Consider the following 18,247-nt stretch of genomic DNA (forward strand, 5'->3'; position numbering starts at 1 on the left):
GATGTGAGCCTTCTTCCAACCCCCCAACCCCCCATGTTGCCTGTCTCAAACGAGATTGCTGGCGGGTGGGAGACGTGGTTGGATTTTTTTTATGAATTCTAGGGTAAGTCTAGGGTACCTCGACTCCTTCGGGGTCAGACTGCTTGTTATTGTTGCCTCCGCCTGACCTGCCCAGCCAGCCAGCCAGCCAGCTGGAAATCATCCGTCTCGAAACCAGTGTGTCTGGCAGGCTAACTGCCCTGTGCTGCGGTCTGTTACACCATGCCTCGTGAAATACTACGCACGTCACTTGAGGTCGTAGCAGGGTGGTTTGTTGAACCAGTCGAGTAGTTTTCGGAGTTCCATGCATGCATGCATTGTCGAGCGTCCCCGACCCGTCCGTAGTGGGCGGGGCGGGTCGAACCGAATCGTCAAGTACAGACAGACAAGACACGCCACTCTCTCTATCTTGCTCATGGCTCTACGCTCCGATCTCTCTTCCCACTCTGCCCCGAAGAAGCCCTTCCCACCCCGAGCCACCTCCGCGTTCTTCTCCCTACCTTCCTTCCTTCCTTCCCTCTCCCTCCTCCCCAATCTGTGTCTGCCATGGCCGCGGGACACCAATCTCTGTTGAAACGAGATCGAATCCTCGCCACGAAGAAAAGATCCACCCATCCCTGAAATGTTGAAACTCCGTAGCACCGTGATTTTTTGGTTTTTCTTTTTTTTTTCAGCCGGGGGGGCGTGTTATCCCCCGGCCGCCACGATTGTGCCTTATGCTGCCTGTGTGTCATGCCATGCCATGCCATGCCTGCATGCCCTTGCCTGCCCTGGGGGTATCTATCGTTGAGAATGAATATTTATATGTGCAGAATGGAAAGGAACGAGCTTCCCAGCCCCCCCGCAGCCGTGGGGAGGAAGGGATTCGTCCCCTTCGATGCGTTCCCGCCTCGACTCGCTTCGAGGCACTCGCTCGTCCTCCTCCTCTCCCGACTCCATTTTTTGTTGAAAAACACATTGACCACACCCTGCTCCCTTTTTGCTTTGCGCCGCTTGCTGCCGTAATGTTGAAAAGATGTGTTGAATAAGCAAGAAACGCCGGCTGTTTGTTTGTGTCCCCCGCCCCAATGTCATGCAACCCAAATCGTTAAGGAAATGGTGTCTTGTTAAAAAAAAAGTCGTCAGTTGTGTTGCAATGGCATGCACACTGAGACTCGCACCGCAGTACACTGCGGTGGCTGAGCGATTAAGTTCCGTCGTGTTAAATCCAGGTCGTATCATTCATGATGTTGATTAATTTCCGTCGAGGCACTGTTGAAGCCTCTTCCAAAAGGTGGCGGTGTGTGTGTCGCTGAGTGTACAAGTTGCGCCGCTGCTGAAAATCAGTTTGCCGTGGGTCCGTCGGCTTGGACCTCGACGTCAAGGTCCTTGACCTGCAGTCCCTTCATAATTTCGAAAATGGTACGTGGCTGGTGGAAGTCGTTGTTTACTGGCCACAATTGTAAGCGTTGGTCTCGAAGAAGATGGACATGATGAGCGACTTACCAATGTTTACCAGATGCCAATCCCTCATCATGCGGTCCAACAGAATCCGGCTAGGGGTGCCCGCCTCGAAACAGTTGGCCCAGTCCGTGCCGAGCCGGAACGCCTCGTCCTTCCAGGCGAGGAAGCTGATCGACTCGACAATGGTGGGCTGCACGATCTCCTTGCCAGGGAAGACACCCCATGTGACGGCGTTGGGGCCTTCTGAAGGGGTGTTGGTGGCCAGGTTACCTGCCTTGGTCACGGCGTAGTACGTCAAATCTGGGTGCTTGTCGATGCGGGAGATGAGCTCGGGGTACACGTCGGGGGCGACGAGAAGTTCGAGGTATGCCTTCTGGTAGACGAATCCGTTCGGTGGACCCCATCCGTACACGGGGTGAGTGGACTTGACACCATTGACAGCAGGCTGTGAGTTGATGGTGACAAGTCCTCGCTTGTTGAGCTCGATGAGGTCCTCCTTGATGGCGTCTGCCTCAGTAGTCAGGGGAGACTCGCTCCAGGGAAGCTGGTCCAGCTCGTTGTTGAGGTACTTGAGGAAGATGGCGGCCACGTCCTTGACAGACTTGGGCTCACCCCACTTCTTGCGATTCTCTTCGTTCGTTCCCGTCAGGCCAATACCGTACGCATCCAGCTCGCCAAAGGCAGGAGACCGGGAGTCACCCCAGCGGCCGTTGGGGAACTCGTCCCAGTCCATGGTCCTTGAAATGTACGACTTGTTCCGGTTGCGCCAGAAAATGGGCCGAACGTCCTCGTCTCGTCGTCCAAGGGCGAGAGACTGCTTCCAAGGCAGGGCCTGCTTGACAGGGCTGCGCTCCGAAGGCATCCAGTCCAGCTCCTCCAGGACCATGCGGGTGGCCTGGGCCAAGTTCATGGTGTAAAAGTGCAGGTGAGGGATTCCTGCGGCCAGGATCTTGCGGCACATGTTGGCGACGAGGGTCTTGCCGACTTCTCGAGCGGCCGCATCGTCGTTCTTGACCGGCTCCAAGGCGTCCATGAACTCCTGGGGCACATTGCACTTCATGTGATTGACCCTCCTCAGGAAACTTGAGTATGTGGCGATGGGCATGATGCCCGGGATGATAGGAATAGTTATGCCACGGGCCCTGACCTTGTCAACCCAGCGGAGGAAGTTGTCGACATCGTAGAACATCTGGGTGACGATGAAGGTGGCACCGGCGTCGACCTTCTCCTTCAAGTGGTCCAGCAGTTGCTCCTCGTCCTTGTTGTCGTCGCAGCCCTCGGGATAGCCGGCAACACCAATATCGAAGTGATCGTGGTACGTCTTCCGTATGTGCACGACAAGATCCTTGGCATACCTGAAGCCGTCGTCGGCAGCCTCCCACTTCTCCTTGTCCCTAGGAGGGTCTCCCCGCAGGGCCAGGATGTTGGTGCAGCCGGCCTTGTATGCCTTGCGCAGAGCGTCGTTGATCTTCTCGAGCCCCATGTCGGTGCAGGTGAGGTGCATGCAGGTCTCCAGACCGAAGTAGGCCTGTGCCTGGCTGACCATCTCGCAGGTTAACTCGGCTATGCGGCCGCCTGCGCCCCAGGTGATGTCGATGAACTTTGGGCCGAAGTGGTACATGCGCTCCATACGGTCGTAGAGGTTTTGTACACCGGTCAGGGTCTTTGGCGGGAAGTACTCGAACGAGAAAGACGGGGCAGCCGTCTTCTCGGCGTCGGCAACCATCTCCTTGATATGCATCTTGTAGGCGGGGACGACGGCGTCGTCAATGGGGTGTGTGTGGCTCAGAGAAGGGTGAGGAGAGGTTGATTACTAGTCGGAAACGTCTGGGAGGTCCGGTATATCAGCGAATATGTCAGAAAGGTGGCCGCCGAGAAGTTTCCAGACAAGCAAGCCGCTTGGGAAAACAACAGCCTTGGAGAGCCAGGAAATGGCAACAGTAGAAGAAGTGGACATTGCCAGTCTCGCATGTTTGTCTGGGTATGCTCGTGGAAGAGAGCAAGGCAAGGGAGAAGAACAAGTCCGGAAGGGACATTTTCTGAAGGTTAGGCAAGGGGTGGGTGGTGGCTTACCGCTACAATCTGGAAGAAATTGTTTGGGTCATCAGCACTTCCTCGCAGAGAAGAGTCCTGGATTACACCATTGACCACTTGGAGAGTGTCGGACAAGGGAAGAGAGAAGCAATCTGGAGGGGGAGGAGGAGTAGAGGAGTACTACAACAGCCTTGGGAAACAAGGGCAGGAGGAAGGGGAGGGCTGTTGGTGCGGGTAGGTGGGTGTGGAGGTGGGATCGAATTGATCGAGTTGGGGGACGGGGAACGGGGTACGGGATACGGAAGGTGGTGAGGATTTCTGAGAGCTAGCGTACTCCGTACCGTCAGCCCGTCCCCGTCAAGCCCGTCAGTCCGTCAGTCCGCCTGTTTCGTCGGTGGCCGAGTCGGAGCCCAGCTCTCTGTACTGTAATTATGCACTCTGGACACTTGGTTGGCCCTCGATTGGCTCGAACGGGCCACACGTTTCTGCACATGTTGCTGCACCCCACCCACGCCCTGCTAACCAGTGCAGCAACGGCCCAAGTAGGCCTGCCTTGGCCTGCCCACGGTGTGATCGGGCCCTGCAGCATCCCACGCCCTGATCGTTTACACTGGTGGACACCACCAGTCAGCCGGTGTACCACAGCAGCCGGTGCGGTACCAATGTTTCAACGCAAAGACCTTGTTGTTTCTCCTCTGCTGTGCGTGCATCTGTGCCAACTGCCAACGGCCCCCTACACTAAAATAAACAGGGGTGACGCAGGCTGCAGAACATGGCAGATGGCGGGGTAGAAACTGATGACGGTGCAGCGGTGCATTTTTCTTCTTCTTCGGTCAGACCTGATCATTATTGTTGAGTGCAGTGCAGTGCAGCGCAGCATGCAGCAACTTGCTGCAATGCATGACCGATGACTCTGACAAAGAGGCCCCACGATGACTCCAGATGCCACAGTCCCCTCCTCCGGCCTCGCTTCTGCTGGTGTTCACACTTTGTTTGGCGGGGTCCAAACAGACGTGAAAATTAGACTGGCTGCCCCTCTCCATGACGATTCTGCCGTCTGGGGTCAGCCAGGGTCCATTTTAGTCCAGGTAACTCCGTACCTATGTACTCCGTACTCCGGTACTTCAGCTGGCAGCTGTCCGTCATTCGTCCAGCTGACCGCCAGCTGCCGCCATGAGCAAGTCAACATCCTTGCTTGCCTTCGGCATCTTCGATACAGCCTCATCCACCACAACCGCATTGGCAACGAGACCCATTCCCCCGATCGAACTCGCTACACTATCCATTTGCTGCCCAAATCGCACGGGCTTGATGCTTACTCCACCTATCTCCTGCTCCATGGGACCAGGCACGATTCACCATCCAGCCCAAGCTCGTCAGCCACAAAGACAGAATCAGTCCACCTTGCGTGGGATACCCGCCCCTCGGCGCCCGGGGCTCTTCCTGGCCACTTCGCCACGACAGTCTCCATTCCCATCACGGCACTGCTAGTCAGTCCTTATCGTCAGCCTTCCTGACATGGTATTCCCACCGCCTCGGAGCCGCCTTGTCCCCGGCCCGCCGCTCAAGAAAGTTCTAGACGGCCGTGCATCAGCCCGAGCCTCCACGGGCAATAGGAGTACTGTGGTAGCTGTGCACTTTACAAGCGGTAATTGCAGACGACAGACCCACGATAGAACTGGCAAAACTGTGGGCCAGCACCCACCAACATAACAATGCCGCGCCTCACCCTCACCAAGCCCCCTCCCTCAGGTGAGAGCCTCTCCATTATGATTAGTGATATTGGGAGGCATCCCATCCTACAAGGGGCTCCCGGTGTTCCACACGTGGGCACGTGTCTCCTCCAGGGCTGGTAACGCGTCCCGACTACCGACATCCTGGCAACCAACGGTCCCGGGCCGTACACTCTTTTTCTCCCGGATCCGTTCCTCCAGTTTATTGTTATTAGTTTTAATGATAAGTTGGGACCATCAATACCAGTTTTTGTTCCAACTCAGCGGTGCTGGCCAGACAAGGGGTGAGCTCACCGCCTCACAACCTTCTTCTCCCCGACGTCTCACGCCGCCGGCTCAGGAGTTCTTGCAGGTGTTCCATACTGGAAACCACCACATCCGGTTCTCACAAGTCCACCGTTGTGTTTTCCACTCTGCCAAGGCCGCCCAGGAGAAGGATGCGATCAACATATCGAGCTCCACAAGTGTGGTCCTGGAATAGCCTCCATGGGGCATGACTCGTGACTTTGCTCAAGCGACATGACCTCTACCGGTCCCGTTCCCTTTCTGTTGTTGTCATCACATTGTGAAACAAAGGAGATGCTTGATTCAATCTCCCAGCTGAAAAATCGCGGAAGCGGCCCTCGCTAGTCAAGCCGTCATGGAGAACTTTAGGACGACGGTGGAAATCTCCGTTTGATGCCATCTGGGGTAAGAATCTAACCTGTTCTACCATATCGACTTCCACCACGCGAATCTAGACTTCCAAGGTTCGTGACTGGTTTCCACACCGCACACGTTCGTTACCACAGCCAGACTTCGCTTCTCAAGGCCGACGCAGGGCGTTGGCGCCTCCAGTATCACACGCTATGGATCGACCGGCTCGATTTGACAATGGGGGCAGTTGGATCCATGACGGCTCAGAATCAGCATCGCAGGGGAGCTCCGACATGGTCGACTCGAGGCCATCCAAGGCGCCGGTAAATTCTCCATTTGAGACGATACAACTCGACAAAATGGATGACCGCCCAAGATTCTCTCAGAGACATGAGTCCAGGGGAGCACCCACGCGGAAGTCTACCGTGGAGTTCGCGGACTGGTCCAACAACACGCGCACGTTCAACTCCCACGGATACTTCCCGACGCGGACTAGCACGGTCGACTCAATGGAGTGGCTTGATAGGAAGAATGGCGAAGACTACCCGGACTGGCGCCAGAGAACAACACCCATGGCAGAAACACCAAAGGAATGGCCAACTGTGACTGTCGAAAAGATACCAAGCCCTGACTACAACGATGTTCGACCGCGAGAGCCGGAATCACAGTTTAAGCAAAACTTTCTCCACCCACCTACGCCCTCTCGCGAAAGCATTATGGGCGCATTTTCGACAGACGGCCGCGACAACGATGACACCATCTCATTACGATCCCGCCGGTTAAGTGTCAACATGGATCAGAGCAGTCGTTTTGGCTGGTGGACGTTGTGTCTTCTCCTGTTGGCACTGATCATGGTAGTTCTGGCTGGTTTGTATTCAACGGGTTCGGCCAAGCTCCTGATGAAGGATAGATTCTTCACGACCTCTTCTGCCAACGCAATCTTGATTCTGCGAGTACTCACCGAGGCGTGTGCTCTTATGATGGCGGCCCTCGTCGTGGTAGTTGTGGAAGATCTGCAGTGGGCCCTGGCATCGCGCCCAGAAGGAGTCAGCCTATTGCATTTTGTGGGAATGGACTCGGGCACAGGTGTCTGGGGTCTACTGCGCCTGCTGGCTACGGCTGACTGGAAGGAGAAATACTCCAGCCTCTTCCGCCTCATTGTCATTTGCACCATTCCGCTGCCGGGTATCATCCTGATGGGCGATATAGCCATCGAGCTCGTCTTCTTTCCGCAGGAGACTTACCCTGTCTCCGCAGGCATTGGCAATTTCAACGCCTCTTACATTAACCAGATTGACCCCGTCTCGTTGACGGCGCTACTCGTCCAGATGGGCACTCCGGCATGGTCAGACCGAGACTCGTTTACCATGGATCCTCTTGGCCCCGGGGAGGGCCTCTGCACAAAGTCAGCCACCGACAACAGCTGGGCGCCCTGTGCAGAGTCGCATTTATTGACTGGCGGCATCGTCAGCATCTCTCCACAGAGCGACGACCTCGCCAAGTTCCCGGAGTCCACAGCGTACGTGGTCCCTAGGACACGCCTCTTGCATCTCGAGTATGGCGTAGTACACGACTGTAAGACCCTATTCGAAGAGGGCCACTGCTACCTTATCGGTACCGCGGCGGCAGCTTCCTACTGGTGTGCTTCCGCGGGACCGTTCAATGAGTTACTCTTCGGTGAGCACGATCGTATTCAGCCTGCGCTCGGTCGCCACAGCCGTTCACTAACACTCCTTGTTCAGGGTCTGCTTACTGCCCACTGGCCATCCAAGCCAAGAAAACATGCCTCGAGGACAGCTCATGGTGGAGCCCACTGGTGATGGCGTCGTCCCTCATGGTCTACGACCGCTACGGCACAGTGAACTACGACCGCGGCAACTTCTCCATCCTGTCCGTCACAGACCTGACCAAACCAGTCCAAAAAGTCATCAGGCTCGAAGAGTACATGCTCGCCTTGTCTGCGGTGGTCCCCGGCTTCAAGCCGAAGACGACGAACGACGGCAACAGCACCGACAACGCCAACTCGGACTCAAAACCCGCAATGAAGGGCGACAACTCGGCCCTCGCCGTCTACGCCGTCACCGCGCTGCCCATCAACGACAACGAGGTCGCCAAGAAGCTCTCGCTCAAGGCGATCCGCAAGGCCATGAGCGTGCCCTTCAACTACTTCCACGAGAACTACTTCTCGCGGCCCTCCATCTTCGAGCTGGAGAAGCCCCGCGCGGGCCTCAGCGCCGACATGTACACGAACCTGTCGCTCGCCATCATGAGCCACCAGGTCATCGCGGGCCCCACCTCGCGCTGGCTGTTCGGGTTGATCTCGGGCATGCTCCTCACCCTCTGCGCCGCCATCATCATCGCCACGGCCCGCGTCTGCAAGCGGCGGCCCCAGAGGTGCGGGTACCCCACGCTCGACTTCGCCGCCGTGTGCGCCGTCAAGGGCGGGATCCCCCGGCCGCCGAGCAACGACGAGGCCGACGGGCACCACGGCCTGCACCGGAGCCTGACGCAGCTCGGGCAGCAGCCTGCTGCGTTCCAGGTTGCTAGTAAGATCAAGGGGGAGAGGGTCGTGCTCGGGCGGTAGGGCGGCGGTGACGTGCAAGGGGTGCTAGATTTCGGCCTTGAAGTTTATTTCTTTTCAGTTTGTATAAATCTTTGTCTTAACGTGTGGAATGATAGACGGGTGCATATATATAGCCTTGGCTTGGGATAGAGACGATCGCATCATGGGAGCATTAAACTCGAGCTAGTCACGGAGGTACGGACGTTTCAAGGCAGCTTCACACGCTAGCTAGCAGATTATTGAAATCAAAAGATGAAGAAATTGGATGCAATTCCGAAATGATATATGAACGGGACGGAAAAGAGAGGTGACCTAATCCAAGTGGTTTTGTTTTTAATCCCCATACATGTAAAATGTACGTGGCGTCTTCATACAGTGACGGAAAAGAGAACCGTGCAATTCTCTATCCGGTTCGTTAATTCATACCAAGGAAATTGTCCTCCTCTCACCAGTTACTCTGAAGAGCAACTCCTCTAACGTTCCTGACACCCTAACCACATTTAATATGCGACCATTGTCTTCCAAGAAAGCAGTTGGGGGTGGGGGGCCTGCTTCCCATAGACTGCAGCCCCAGAGGTAGGGAATAACTCCCACCCGCTCATAGGTACCCTCGCTCAACTGTCGAGCCAAAAGACAACATAAAGAAAAACAGGAATCAGTTTCTTCGTCGTACATGAGGCCAATTATGCAGTCTTGTGGATGTATATCCTGATCCAGGTACGCCTCGCTGGCAATGTTAATAACCCCTTCCATGTGTTGTAAAACAGGCACACTCTCAGCAGCGGGGTCTGTCCAGCTAGGATCTGTTCTCTGCCCCGGCTTTTCGAACTGAATATCGGTCCGTTCACTCCTCTCGATTTCCGTCAATGAAACGACTTGAAAGCGTATGGGCACAAAAAAACATGTGATATCCAGCCGGTTTGGGTAATCCGGTTGCTGATGCATTTGTAGCTCGTCGGTACTACATGACGTGCTCCAAAATTCGTTGGCGAGTTCCCAAACAGACACTGTCTTGTGGTCCTTGGACTTCCAGGATATTTCCCATTCGAGATGAGGTGGGAAATCTGAGTTATCCTTGCGCTTATCCAGTTTGATGCCTCTTCCGAAAGTGTCGAATTCCAAATGCCCAGCCCACCCTGCCCATGACCAGGTCGGGAATCCGAGTCGTCTTTTCGGAGGATCTTTGTGGTACCAATTCAAGTCGACTCGAAGACAGTTCGCACTGCCTTCCATTTGGGCAACGAGGCCACAAGAAATATGCATAATTGCTGTTGGTAGCCGACGTAGTCGATCGATTTCGAAGTTGAGAACACCAAGAAAAGCGGCCAATGAGTCCGTAGCATAGGTGAGGTCTCTTCGGCTGTATTCTTGCAACATTGTCGTGTAGTTTCCCCTTCTCGTAGTGCCATTATTGGTAACCGTGACAGACTGAAAGTCCTCCGCGGAGACATCGTCATTCGTAACAATTTGGTTTGATAATCGACATATAGACTCCTCTGCATAGCTTCCGTTACAGAGGAAGAGAACTTGGCTGGGCGTGAAGATAAGGCGCCTCTTAGAAAAGTAACCCTCTTGGTATGTCCAACCTCTAGTCGCCCACGTGCTGGAGTCTACCTCAATCGAACCACAAGGTACTTCCAATATAGCAGTGTTGCGGATATAGGCACAGTTTGGGGTTTGACGGGCAAGACTAGAGACACCAGGGAGGCCGTTCTGCACACACGCATCTCCTTTGGACGCGTCAACGATTGTAAGGGAGGCATTCGCATATATCTGGCTCATTTTGTTGATCATGCGATGCCTCTCTTGATTATCATTTTGTGGGATGCACTACTATAGTATCAGATCTACCCAAGTAACCATGAGTGGTCTTTATATTATGTAAACTTACATATTTGTCAATCCACAAATAATCATAACCCATAGCGACGGTGACTGCAAGTGCGTCTTCAATCAGCGCTGGGGGTTTATTTAAATCAGATGTCACGCTTTGGGTAACTTCCGGCTGTTGACCCCAGACATACGATAGGGCCACGTATCTACATGCAGCTGGCGCTTCGATAACAGTACGCGACGAGGCCTCGATGACCTTGAGACCAGCGACTGGGCCGAGTGAGCTGGGCCCGCAAAACTGCTTATGATTTTCCTCACACGACTGTGCCAGATGCCGCAGCCAATGATAGTCGGTGAAACTTGGAGGTATCGTTCTCGAGCCCGAGTCCAGGGCATCCTTCCCGATGACTGCGAGACTTTTTCCCTGAGAGATTTGGAGGACTGTGGTCTTGGTGTCGAGCCACACATCTGGCATGGCATACTTCAGGCACCGCGAGAATGGCCGAGCTTTAACGGATTGTTCGAAGCGGCCATGAAATTCGAGGATCGAGAGAACGCGGCAAATCCTGCAGCGCGATATGGCGAGTTGCTCACGAGTTACCCTTTTAGTAAATAGTACTGATGGTTCACTTTCCTCCCGAAAATGTTCACCTCGGGCGGCGAGACTGTCCCAGTCCACTTGTCTGCATTCAGAGCAGATAGAATCACCGTCAGAGCAAGTGGACTCATCGTCAGAGTAAATGGACTCATCGTCAGGGAGGTCATCATCTCCTTTCGCGGGCAAAGCAGTCCTTGAACTGGGCCTGGAAGGATCACAGGTGCCCGATAGATCTGGAGTGTATTGATGGTCCATAGTAGTTTCAGTTTAAGCAATTTGCGTCACGGTACTGTTTGGCTGGTAATGCGGGAGCGAGGAGTAAGCGAGGGCTGAGAATGAAGGCAGTCAGAAAGGGTTTTCGGGAGAACAAGATAAGAATCACTTTCGCGGGGCTTTGGGCAAGCCTTTATAGGCCACCTTCTAGCTACGGACTACCTACTTAAGTAGGTAACCGGCCTAACCGCGGGCCGAGCCCAAAGCCCAATGATTATGGTGGCAGTGCAATATGCAGGTCAGCCGGCTGACTATGTCGGGTGTGTATCCACATGATTGGGACATTAGACCCCAGGGATCAGTTCAATAGTTTGCTTGATACCCTAGAACTAAATTATATAGACCCCAAGGGGATAGTAAATTAAACTTAATAATAATATTAATATATATAGAAGTAGGTAAATAAAAAGGATTTTATTATCTAGTAATATTTATTCTAATTCTTCTTTCTTTAAATATATTAATTATTTATTTCTTTAAATTATATTTATATAATATTTAAATTAAACTTTTTTAAATATTATTTAATACTTTATTTTATTATACTACTTTTAATATAAATTATATTTTAAAATTTAATTCTTTAATATAAATATATTTATATAAAATACTTTTATTTCTAATTATAATATATTATAAAAATACTTTTATAAAATCTAATAATTAGAAATAAAAGTTTTATATAAATTATAATTAATTTAATATTATAAATATAAAAATAAAAATATAAATAAATTTAAAAAAGTTTATATTAATTTTAAAAATTAAAAACTTAAAAAAGCTTTATAAAGATATTAAGGCTATATTATAAAGCTAACATCCACTTATCTAGCAATTATATTTACTCACCTAATTCCTACTAACCACTCACCTAGTACTAATTTTTCTAAGCAACTCCCTTACATTTATAAATACCTTCTAAATCAGCACCAAAAGACCCTATAGCATAATTTCCTTCTCTAATTTTTAATACTTTTAATATAAGCCCCTTTTAACACCCCTTCTAACACCCCTTTATCTTTACCTTCACCTTCACCTTCACCTTCACCTTCACCTTCACCTTCACCATTTAGTCTATATATATTTAGGTATTAACTAAGTATTTAAATACTAACTAAATGTTAAAAGGCTAAAAGCTAAGAAGGTAAAGGTAAAGACTATACTCTTTCTAGCCTTCTAATACCCCTTCTAGCCCTTTAGCACTCTAGACTTCTAGCCTTCTAGCGTTTAGTTAGTATCTAAATACTTAGTTAGTACCTAAATACATACAGCCTAAAAGAAGGTGTACTAGAAGGTGTGCTAGAAGGTGTGCCAGAAGGGGCTTATACTAAAAGTTTTGAAAATTTAGAGAATCCTAGTTAAATATATAGTTTTATATAGGCCCTACATGTAAATCCTTATACTGGGTGAGTAGTTAGTAAAAAATTAGGTAAGTAGACATAATTACTAGGTAAGTAAATATTAGCTCTATATTATATATAATACTTAAAGTAATATATCTTTTTTTCTATTATCTTTAATTAACTCTATTTTAAACTATTTTTATAGTAATTTAAAGTTAAGATAGTCCTTATAATGGTTCCAAGATTACTTAACGCGGTGAGGGCGGAAGGGCCAGCACAGCTGCTCCTCACTCCCCGGACGGCGGCGCAATCTCCGTCCCAACGGGCAAAGGCACACCAAGATCAGGCCTGTCATTTTCGTCCCACCCGACTTTCTGTATAAACGTCTGCCTCGTCGACCCACATCCATCAGTCTCCTTCAGGTTCGCATGGAACACCATCCAGTCCTCGGTCCCGTCGGGGCTCTTGAAGAACGCGTTGTGCGCCGGCCCGTACAGCCCGTTGGTCGTCTGGAAGATGGGCTCGGGGAGCTTGGCCCAGGACGCCGGCAGCAGCGGGTCGGTGGCATTGGCGAGCAGCTCCAGGGCCCCGAGCTTGTAGGCCGGCGTGTTGCACGAGTCGGCCGAGTAGACCACGTAGACCGTGCCGCCGGGGGAGACGATGCCGTAGGGCCCCTCGAGCACGGGCGAGTCCTCCTGCTCCCAGGCGAGCGTCGGCTCCGCGAGCATGGTGGCGTTGCCGGCCTGTGTTGGGGAGAGAAGCTTGGAGATCCAGAGGGAGGCGCCATTGGGGCTTGCTGGGCCGTCTACGGCGGAGTACTAAACCCACCATTATTATATTGAGTTTAAAGAGGCCATTTAATCGAGAACTTACCAAGAAATATGTAGTATCGTCGATATCAAACAGAGTCTGAAGGGATCAATCCTGATTAGCCTCATATGGCATGATGTAAGAGTCCCGGCTGAGAGCAGCTTTACTCACAGCATCAAGCATCCCTTCGCTGTAATTGGGCGGCGTGATGGGCCCAAGCAGTTCATAATTCGACGATAGAGGATTCTCGGCACCGCCACCGAGGACATACACCCTGAGGCTGGGCAGGACGATGCCCCAATCCGGGTCGCACACGCTCGCGCTGAAGTAGACATACCATCGGCCTCCGACGATGTGCATCTCGGGCGCCCAAAAGTTGCAGGCGATGTTGGGGTTGCTTGTCGTGTCCGAGTAGATAACCTTGGACTCGGCCGTCTTAAGCCCGTCGATGGTCGGGGCGGAAGTGATGCGGACGTCTGTCCATGTTGTTGATGTCAGGTAGTATCTGTTGAAGTTAGAAGATCATCATCGAAGCGGATGGTTTGGTAGTATTTGGTATGTTGGTTAAACGCACAGTCCATCGACATAGACCATTTGAGGGTCGCTCCCTGTCCTGATGGGATTGGTGAACGCGGCAGTCAGCCTCGAACAGAGGCTGACAAGTGTCGCCAGGGACGACAATGCATGCATGGTGAGGTTACTTTCGTCAATGGGTGGAAAGAGCAAAGTACGGTGCATCCACTGTTCCGCCCACTTTATATAGGAAGGGGGCCATATTCAATGTTATTGTAACGACCGTCCAGTAATAAGTCCACTTGCGGGTCACCCGCGGCCTGGTTAAGCTTGTCACTACCACCAAGAACCTGATGCAACTTTAGATGGTATTGGCGCGGTTGATGCTCGGCTATGGAGAAAATCTTGGCGTTCAGCCGGGTGACGAACTGAATTAGAGGGAATGGAGACTCATGGAGAAGTTGGGGACATGATAGGCTCGGTTATTGATGTTGTGTCCGGAAGTTCCCACTCTACTGTAACCCCACGACTACCCAGGTACCCTTCTCTCTCCTCGCGTTATTTGGACGCGGCCATATCAGCGGCGGCACACTCTATATTCGTAGTTATATAGTAACTGGTTTCACTTGTATACCATATACATCCAAAGACATACACAGCACCTTCATACAGTGTTAAACGCTCAAAGACCAATAAAGCAAAAAGAAAAAGTCGTTCTAAGTTGGCCCGGACAAACATAAGCTCTATTACATCTAATATGGGCCACATACAGTCATCCAACTACTAATGGCACATCCATAATAATCCTATAGCCCATTCGCACTCAAGTATTCAAACATGACTTGGAAGCCGGCAGACGCATTGTAGTGCAGCGTGAGCGCGTGCCCAGTATTCGGCTGAAGGTAAATGGACGGATTCACCGCACCCGGGAAGAGCGTCTCGACAAGCTCTGGGGTTCCGATGCCATTGCAATCGCCGCCGCAGGTCGGGAAGTCGTACTCGCCGGTGATGAACTATTACAAGGTTAAGATTGTCAGCAGACTGAGCAAGACGATCACCGCCACAGCTATCATCTATCTTGAACCACCGACAAAGACTTCTAAAGTGGAATTCAATGGGGGAAAGACGGAAGAGAGTTTGTCAACCATACCTGAAGCGGCCCTTTGAAATCCGTAGCAGGCCCAAAAACAACACTCTCAGAAGCATACGTCCCCACTGCCTCAGGCTGCTTAACTTCGTCCAAATAATCCAGCATCTCCGGCGCGAACGCGCCCGCCCTCAAGAAAGTCTTTTGCATATTCTCCGGCCCGGTGGACAAGAGGTATCCTGAAGGATAGTGCGCGAACTTTGCTGGGGCGCTCTCAGCCGCGAAGCCGTGGTCAAAGAAGGACACGTTGACGAGGCCCAGATGGGAGTTGAGATAGTACCCAGTCATCACGGCGCCATCAGAGAGGTCACCGTGGTGGGCAAGGAGGCCGCTGGTTATGTAGGAACCTAGGGAGTGGCCGACGTGGATGATCTTGGATGGTGGGTCTGCCGCGGTGAAAATGTTGGCGGTGGTGTTGGTGGCGGCGACGATGGTAGATGACCCAAGCAGCTTGCCACTGCGCGCGAGCTTGGTCAGCCCAGCTAGTATCTCGACTTCTGTCGGGATCTGCACGATGTCGTAGGCGTCGTCTGGGATCTCAGACTGGCCTGTGCCAAGGCGGTCGTAGGTCAGGAGGGAATAGCCTTGGCTGATTACAGCGTCAAGGTAGGAGTACTCTTGAGGGTTGACCTCGATGTCCCAGTATCTTCTCGTCAAAATCAAATGAAAGAATTAGAAGTTGAGGTCTTCTAGCAGAGAACATCACTGTCTATCTTTGCAATTTCATGGGTAGACTCACCTCTTATCCCACGCTAGACCCTGAGTCGCTATTTGTAGGAAACCCGCCTTGGACCCGCCCGACGCCGAGGGCACACAGAGCTGTGCGCTGATGTTGAAGGTCCGGTCCACTGACACTGGCCCGGTGTTGCGCTCCAGGAAGCTGGGCGCGGACCACGTGGTGACGTTGAGCTCCCAGCCGATAGCATCGATGCCACTGTCAACGCGCGGCATCTCGTAGTCTGATTTTATACGAAATTAATAATCAAGAGATGAGGCACAAAATAATGGGTATGACTGACGAGAGTTGTTGGCGATCACCGGGACAGGGACCTGGAGCTGGACGCATTGCTTGGCAGCTGCGGCTCCTGCTAGGCTCATGAGCTCGGCCATGGCAACAACTTGTATGGTCGAAAAATGTTTCATGGTGCTCTTTTACTAGTATCGCTTTACTTAGGAAAGTTATGTGGTATTCTGCCGATCGTGTCTTGGGTCCTGCTCTTGAGTGCGAAAAAGACGAAGAGCGAGACGGTGCTTTTATATTCGCAAAGACCTATGTCATGGCCTCATCGGCTATTACCTCAGTTCCAAGAATCAGTGATTCCAAAACTCTGGTCAGGGCTGTTAAGTGACTCTGAGTCGTGCGGATGTGGCTGAGCTCATCAGCCCTGTAGATGAGCGTATAGGCGTATAAGCGTACGCATTACGTCCGGCTGCCCAGGTGGCGCCAACAAGATATTCAATGTTGTCAGCAATAAAACTCTACAGCGTCATCATCTAAACAGGTGCAAGTGGCGCACTCGACGCGCTGATAGGGTGAAGCCATTGATATCACCCCAGGCACAACTGCGGGAACCGACCGAGCTGCTTTTACAGACGATTTCGAGACCGAACTGTCACATGAAATTCCTAATAGTTTCGTCCATCTACGTACCACAACCACTGGTCACAGAATTTCGATAATGTTGTCTTCAAATATTATTGTTCTTCCACAATGCACTGCCTTTTGGACGCACTCAGTGTCAAGTCTGTCCAGCAGGAACTCACTCCTTTCATCAGAAAAACGTATTACGAAGCGGGTACTCTGTTAGACATGATTGCAGGATGGCCCGGCTTACACTACAATAAGAGTCTCATTCGATTTGCTATCAATATTGAGCTCATGGCCCCAAACGTATGCACAAAGTTGCGTCCATTTGTGGAGTTTTCTGCGGGCGAGAAGCAGGCGCACAGCCATTTAGCAAGTCTCGCTGAAGCCGGACACGAAGCAGGAGACATCGTCAGGACCGCTACCGATCTTCGAGGTGCTGCCTTCACCCTTCACAACACCCTTGTATCGGTCGCAGCTCTTGCCCGAGTCCTGACAACTGTTGGAGATGCGGCAAGTATCGCCATAGTTGGAGTTGATGCCGCAGAGGACGCCGCCATCTTTGGCAACAACGTTGTCGAGGATGACATTGCGGGGTCCTCCGTTCGCCGTGCAATCACCGCAACTGCGAACGACTTTTCCATAGTCCTCGGCATAGAAGTTCTTGATGGAGACTGTGCCTCGCCCATTGAACTGGAAGATCTTGTCTGAGGCACCCCGTGCGCCACCGCCGATAACGTACGATGTCGAGCCGGCTGCCTGCTTGAAGGTGGCGGCGTCCTCGCACACATCTTCCCACCAGACGTTCTGGATTGTGCTGTCGATTCTTATTAGTGTTATGAAATCGACAGTGGTTGTAAGCCTTTGATGCTACACTTACCACGCTCCGCGACAATGGATCCCTTCGGCTTGGGCTTTGCTCAAGATGGCATTTGAGATCTTGGCTCCGTCTTCGAGGATAAACATGGCAGCAGCCTCGTCGGTCTCCGTCTGTTCTTGGCAGGTGTCGGCTGGACGCAAGCTAGTCAGTGACGGCCTGGACAAAAAGGATACCTGCTGAAGTACTCACGGTTGCGAGAGAATCGCTTCATGCCACCATCATAGGAAGCGCCAGCGGGAACAAGAATTGGCGAGGCTGCTGCAGACTCCCCGGCAGCCGCAGGGAATACCGTGGTGACGCCTGCCGGTGGGGTACCACCGCTAGACCCAGAAGTCGTAGAGGCCTTGCTTGTTGTTGTCTTGGTCGACGACGACTTGGTCGAAGATGTCTTCGAAGTCGTTGTCCTTGTCGAGGACGTCAAGGTTGTTGATGACGCGCCAGAGCCAGACGGTAGACATTGACTGTACCATTCGTTGGACGCGACGCATGAGGCACCAGACACGCACGAAGTCGCTCCAGTCCAGCCAGAGCTGTAGGCACCCGTGTCAGCTCAAGACTGCCGACTGGGCTCTTGCATACTTACCCTCCGCATTGCCCATACAAGGGCGCTTGAGCGACAGCAGTGCCGCTCAGAAAAGCAGCAACAAGGGTCGAGGAGAGCTTCATGATGGGTGAGAGAGGTTTGATTTGATCTTTTGATCTGCTTTATTCCGTCTTCTTTGGGATGATGCTGGGATTATGGCTTATTTGAACTCGAATATGGCATCTGTTATATTGTTCGAGGATGACTTACATGACGATCTCCTTGCCCAGTCTT

At 52.0% G+C, this 18,247-nt stretch overlaps 6 protein-coding genes across 6 annotated transcripts; 1 reads left to right on the forward strand and 5 right to left on the reverse strand.

Annotated features, from left to right (window-relative positions):
* Positions 1 to 37: 37 nt before the first annotated feature.
* Positions 38 to 3,900, reverse strand: KVR01_003670 (methylenetetrahydrofolate reductase (NAD(P)H) MET13). The gene is made up of 3 exons (XM_044786831.1): positions 3,556 to 3,900; positions 1,525 to 3,309; positions 38 to 1,468 (listed from the first exon to the last, which is right to left on the reverse strand). Exons 2-3 carry the CDS (start codon positions 3,221 to 3,223, stop codon positions 1,362 to 1,364), a joined length of 1,806 nt encoding a protein of 601 aa, XP_044648685.1. The 5' UTR covers positions 3,224 to 3,309; positions 3,556 to 3,900; the 3' UTR covers positions 38 to 1,361.
* Positions 3,901 to 5,708: 1,808 nt separating this feature from the next.
* KVR01_002631 (uncharacterized protein) lies at positions 5,709 to 8,504 on the forward strand. The gene is made up of 2 exons (XM_044793288.1): positions 5,709 to 7,562; positions 7,628 to 8,504. Exons 1-2 carry the CDS (start codon positions 6,098 to 6,100, stop codon positions 8,467 to 8,469), a joined length of 2,307 nt encoding a protein of 768 aa, XP_044647646.1. The 5' UTR covers positions 5,709 to 6,097; the 3' UTR covers positions 8,470 to 8,504.
* A 240-nt stretch (positions 8,505 to 8,744) lies between these two features.
* KVR01_003071 (uncharacterized protein) lies at positions 8,745 to 11,241 on the reverse strand. Its single transcript, XM_044787132.1, has 2 exons — positions 10,340 to 11,241; positions 8,745 to 10,278 (listed from the first exon to the last, which is right to left on the reverse strand). Exons 1-2 carry the CDS (start codon positions 11,132 to 11,134, stop codon positions 8,869 to 8,871), a joined length of 2,205 nt encoding a protein of 734 aa, XP_044648086.1. The 5' UTR covers positions 11,135 to 11,241; the 3' UTR covers positions 8,745 to 8,868.
* Positions 11,242 to 13,413: 2,172 nt separating this feature from the next.
* On the reverse strand, positions 13,414 to 13,995 carry KVR01_003448 (uncharacterized protein; the record flags this gene model as incomplete). The annotated part of the gene is made up of 2 exons (XM_044781739.1): positions 13,414 to 13,810; positions 13,880 to 13,995. 2 exons carry the CDS (start codon positions 13,993 to 13,995, stop codon positions 13,414 to 13,416), a joined length of 513 nt encoding a protein of 170 aa, XP_044648463.1.
* Positions 13,996 to 14,624: 629 nt separating this feature from the next.
* On the reverse strand, positions 14,625 to 16,075 carry KVR01_002508 (uncharacterized protein; the record flags this gene model as incomplete). The annotated part of the gene is made up of 4 exons (XM_044782681.1): positions 14,625 to 14,831; positions 14,969 to 15,611; positions 15,705 to 15,924; positions 15,985 to 16,075. The coding sequence occupies 4 exons, from the start codon at positions 16,073 to 16,075 to the stop codon at positions 14,625 to 14,627; spliced, it is 1,161 nt and encodes a 386-aa protein (XP_044647523.1).
* An 844-nt stretch (positions 16,076 to 16,919) lies between these two features.
* On the reverse strand, positions 16,920 to 18,096 carry KVR01_001999 (uncharacterized protein; the record flags this gene model as incomplete). Its single annotated transcript, XM_044794597.1, has 4 exons — positions 16,920 to 17,367; positions 17,431 to 17,560; positions 17,620 to 17,960; positions 18,014 to 18,096. 4 exons carry the CDS (start codon positions 18,094 to 18,096, stop codon positions 16,920 to 16,922), a joined length of 1,002 nt encoding a protein of 333 aa, XP_044647014.1.
* Positions 18,097 to 18,247: the final 151 nt, after the last annotated feature.

The sequence above is a fragment of the Diaporthe batatas genome (genome assembly GCF_019321695.1).
Source record: "Diaporthe batatas strain CRI 302-4 chromosome Unknown Contig00003, whole genome shotgun sequence".
Lineage (NCBI taxonomy): Eukaryota > Fungi > Ascomycota > Sordariomycetes > Diaporthales > Diaporthaceae > Diaporthe > Diaporthe batatas.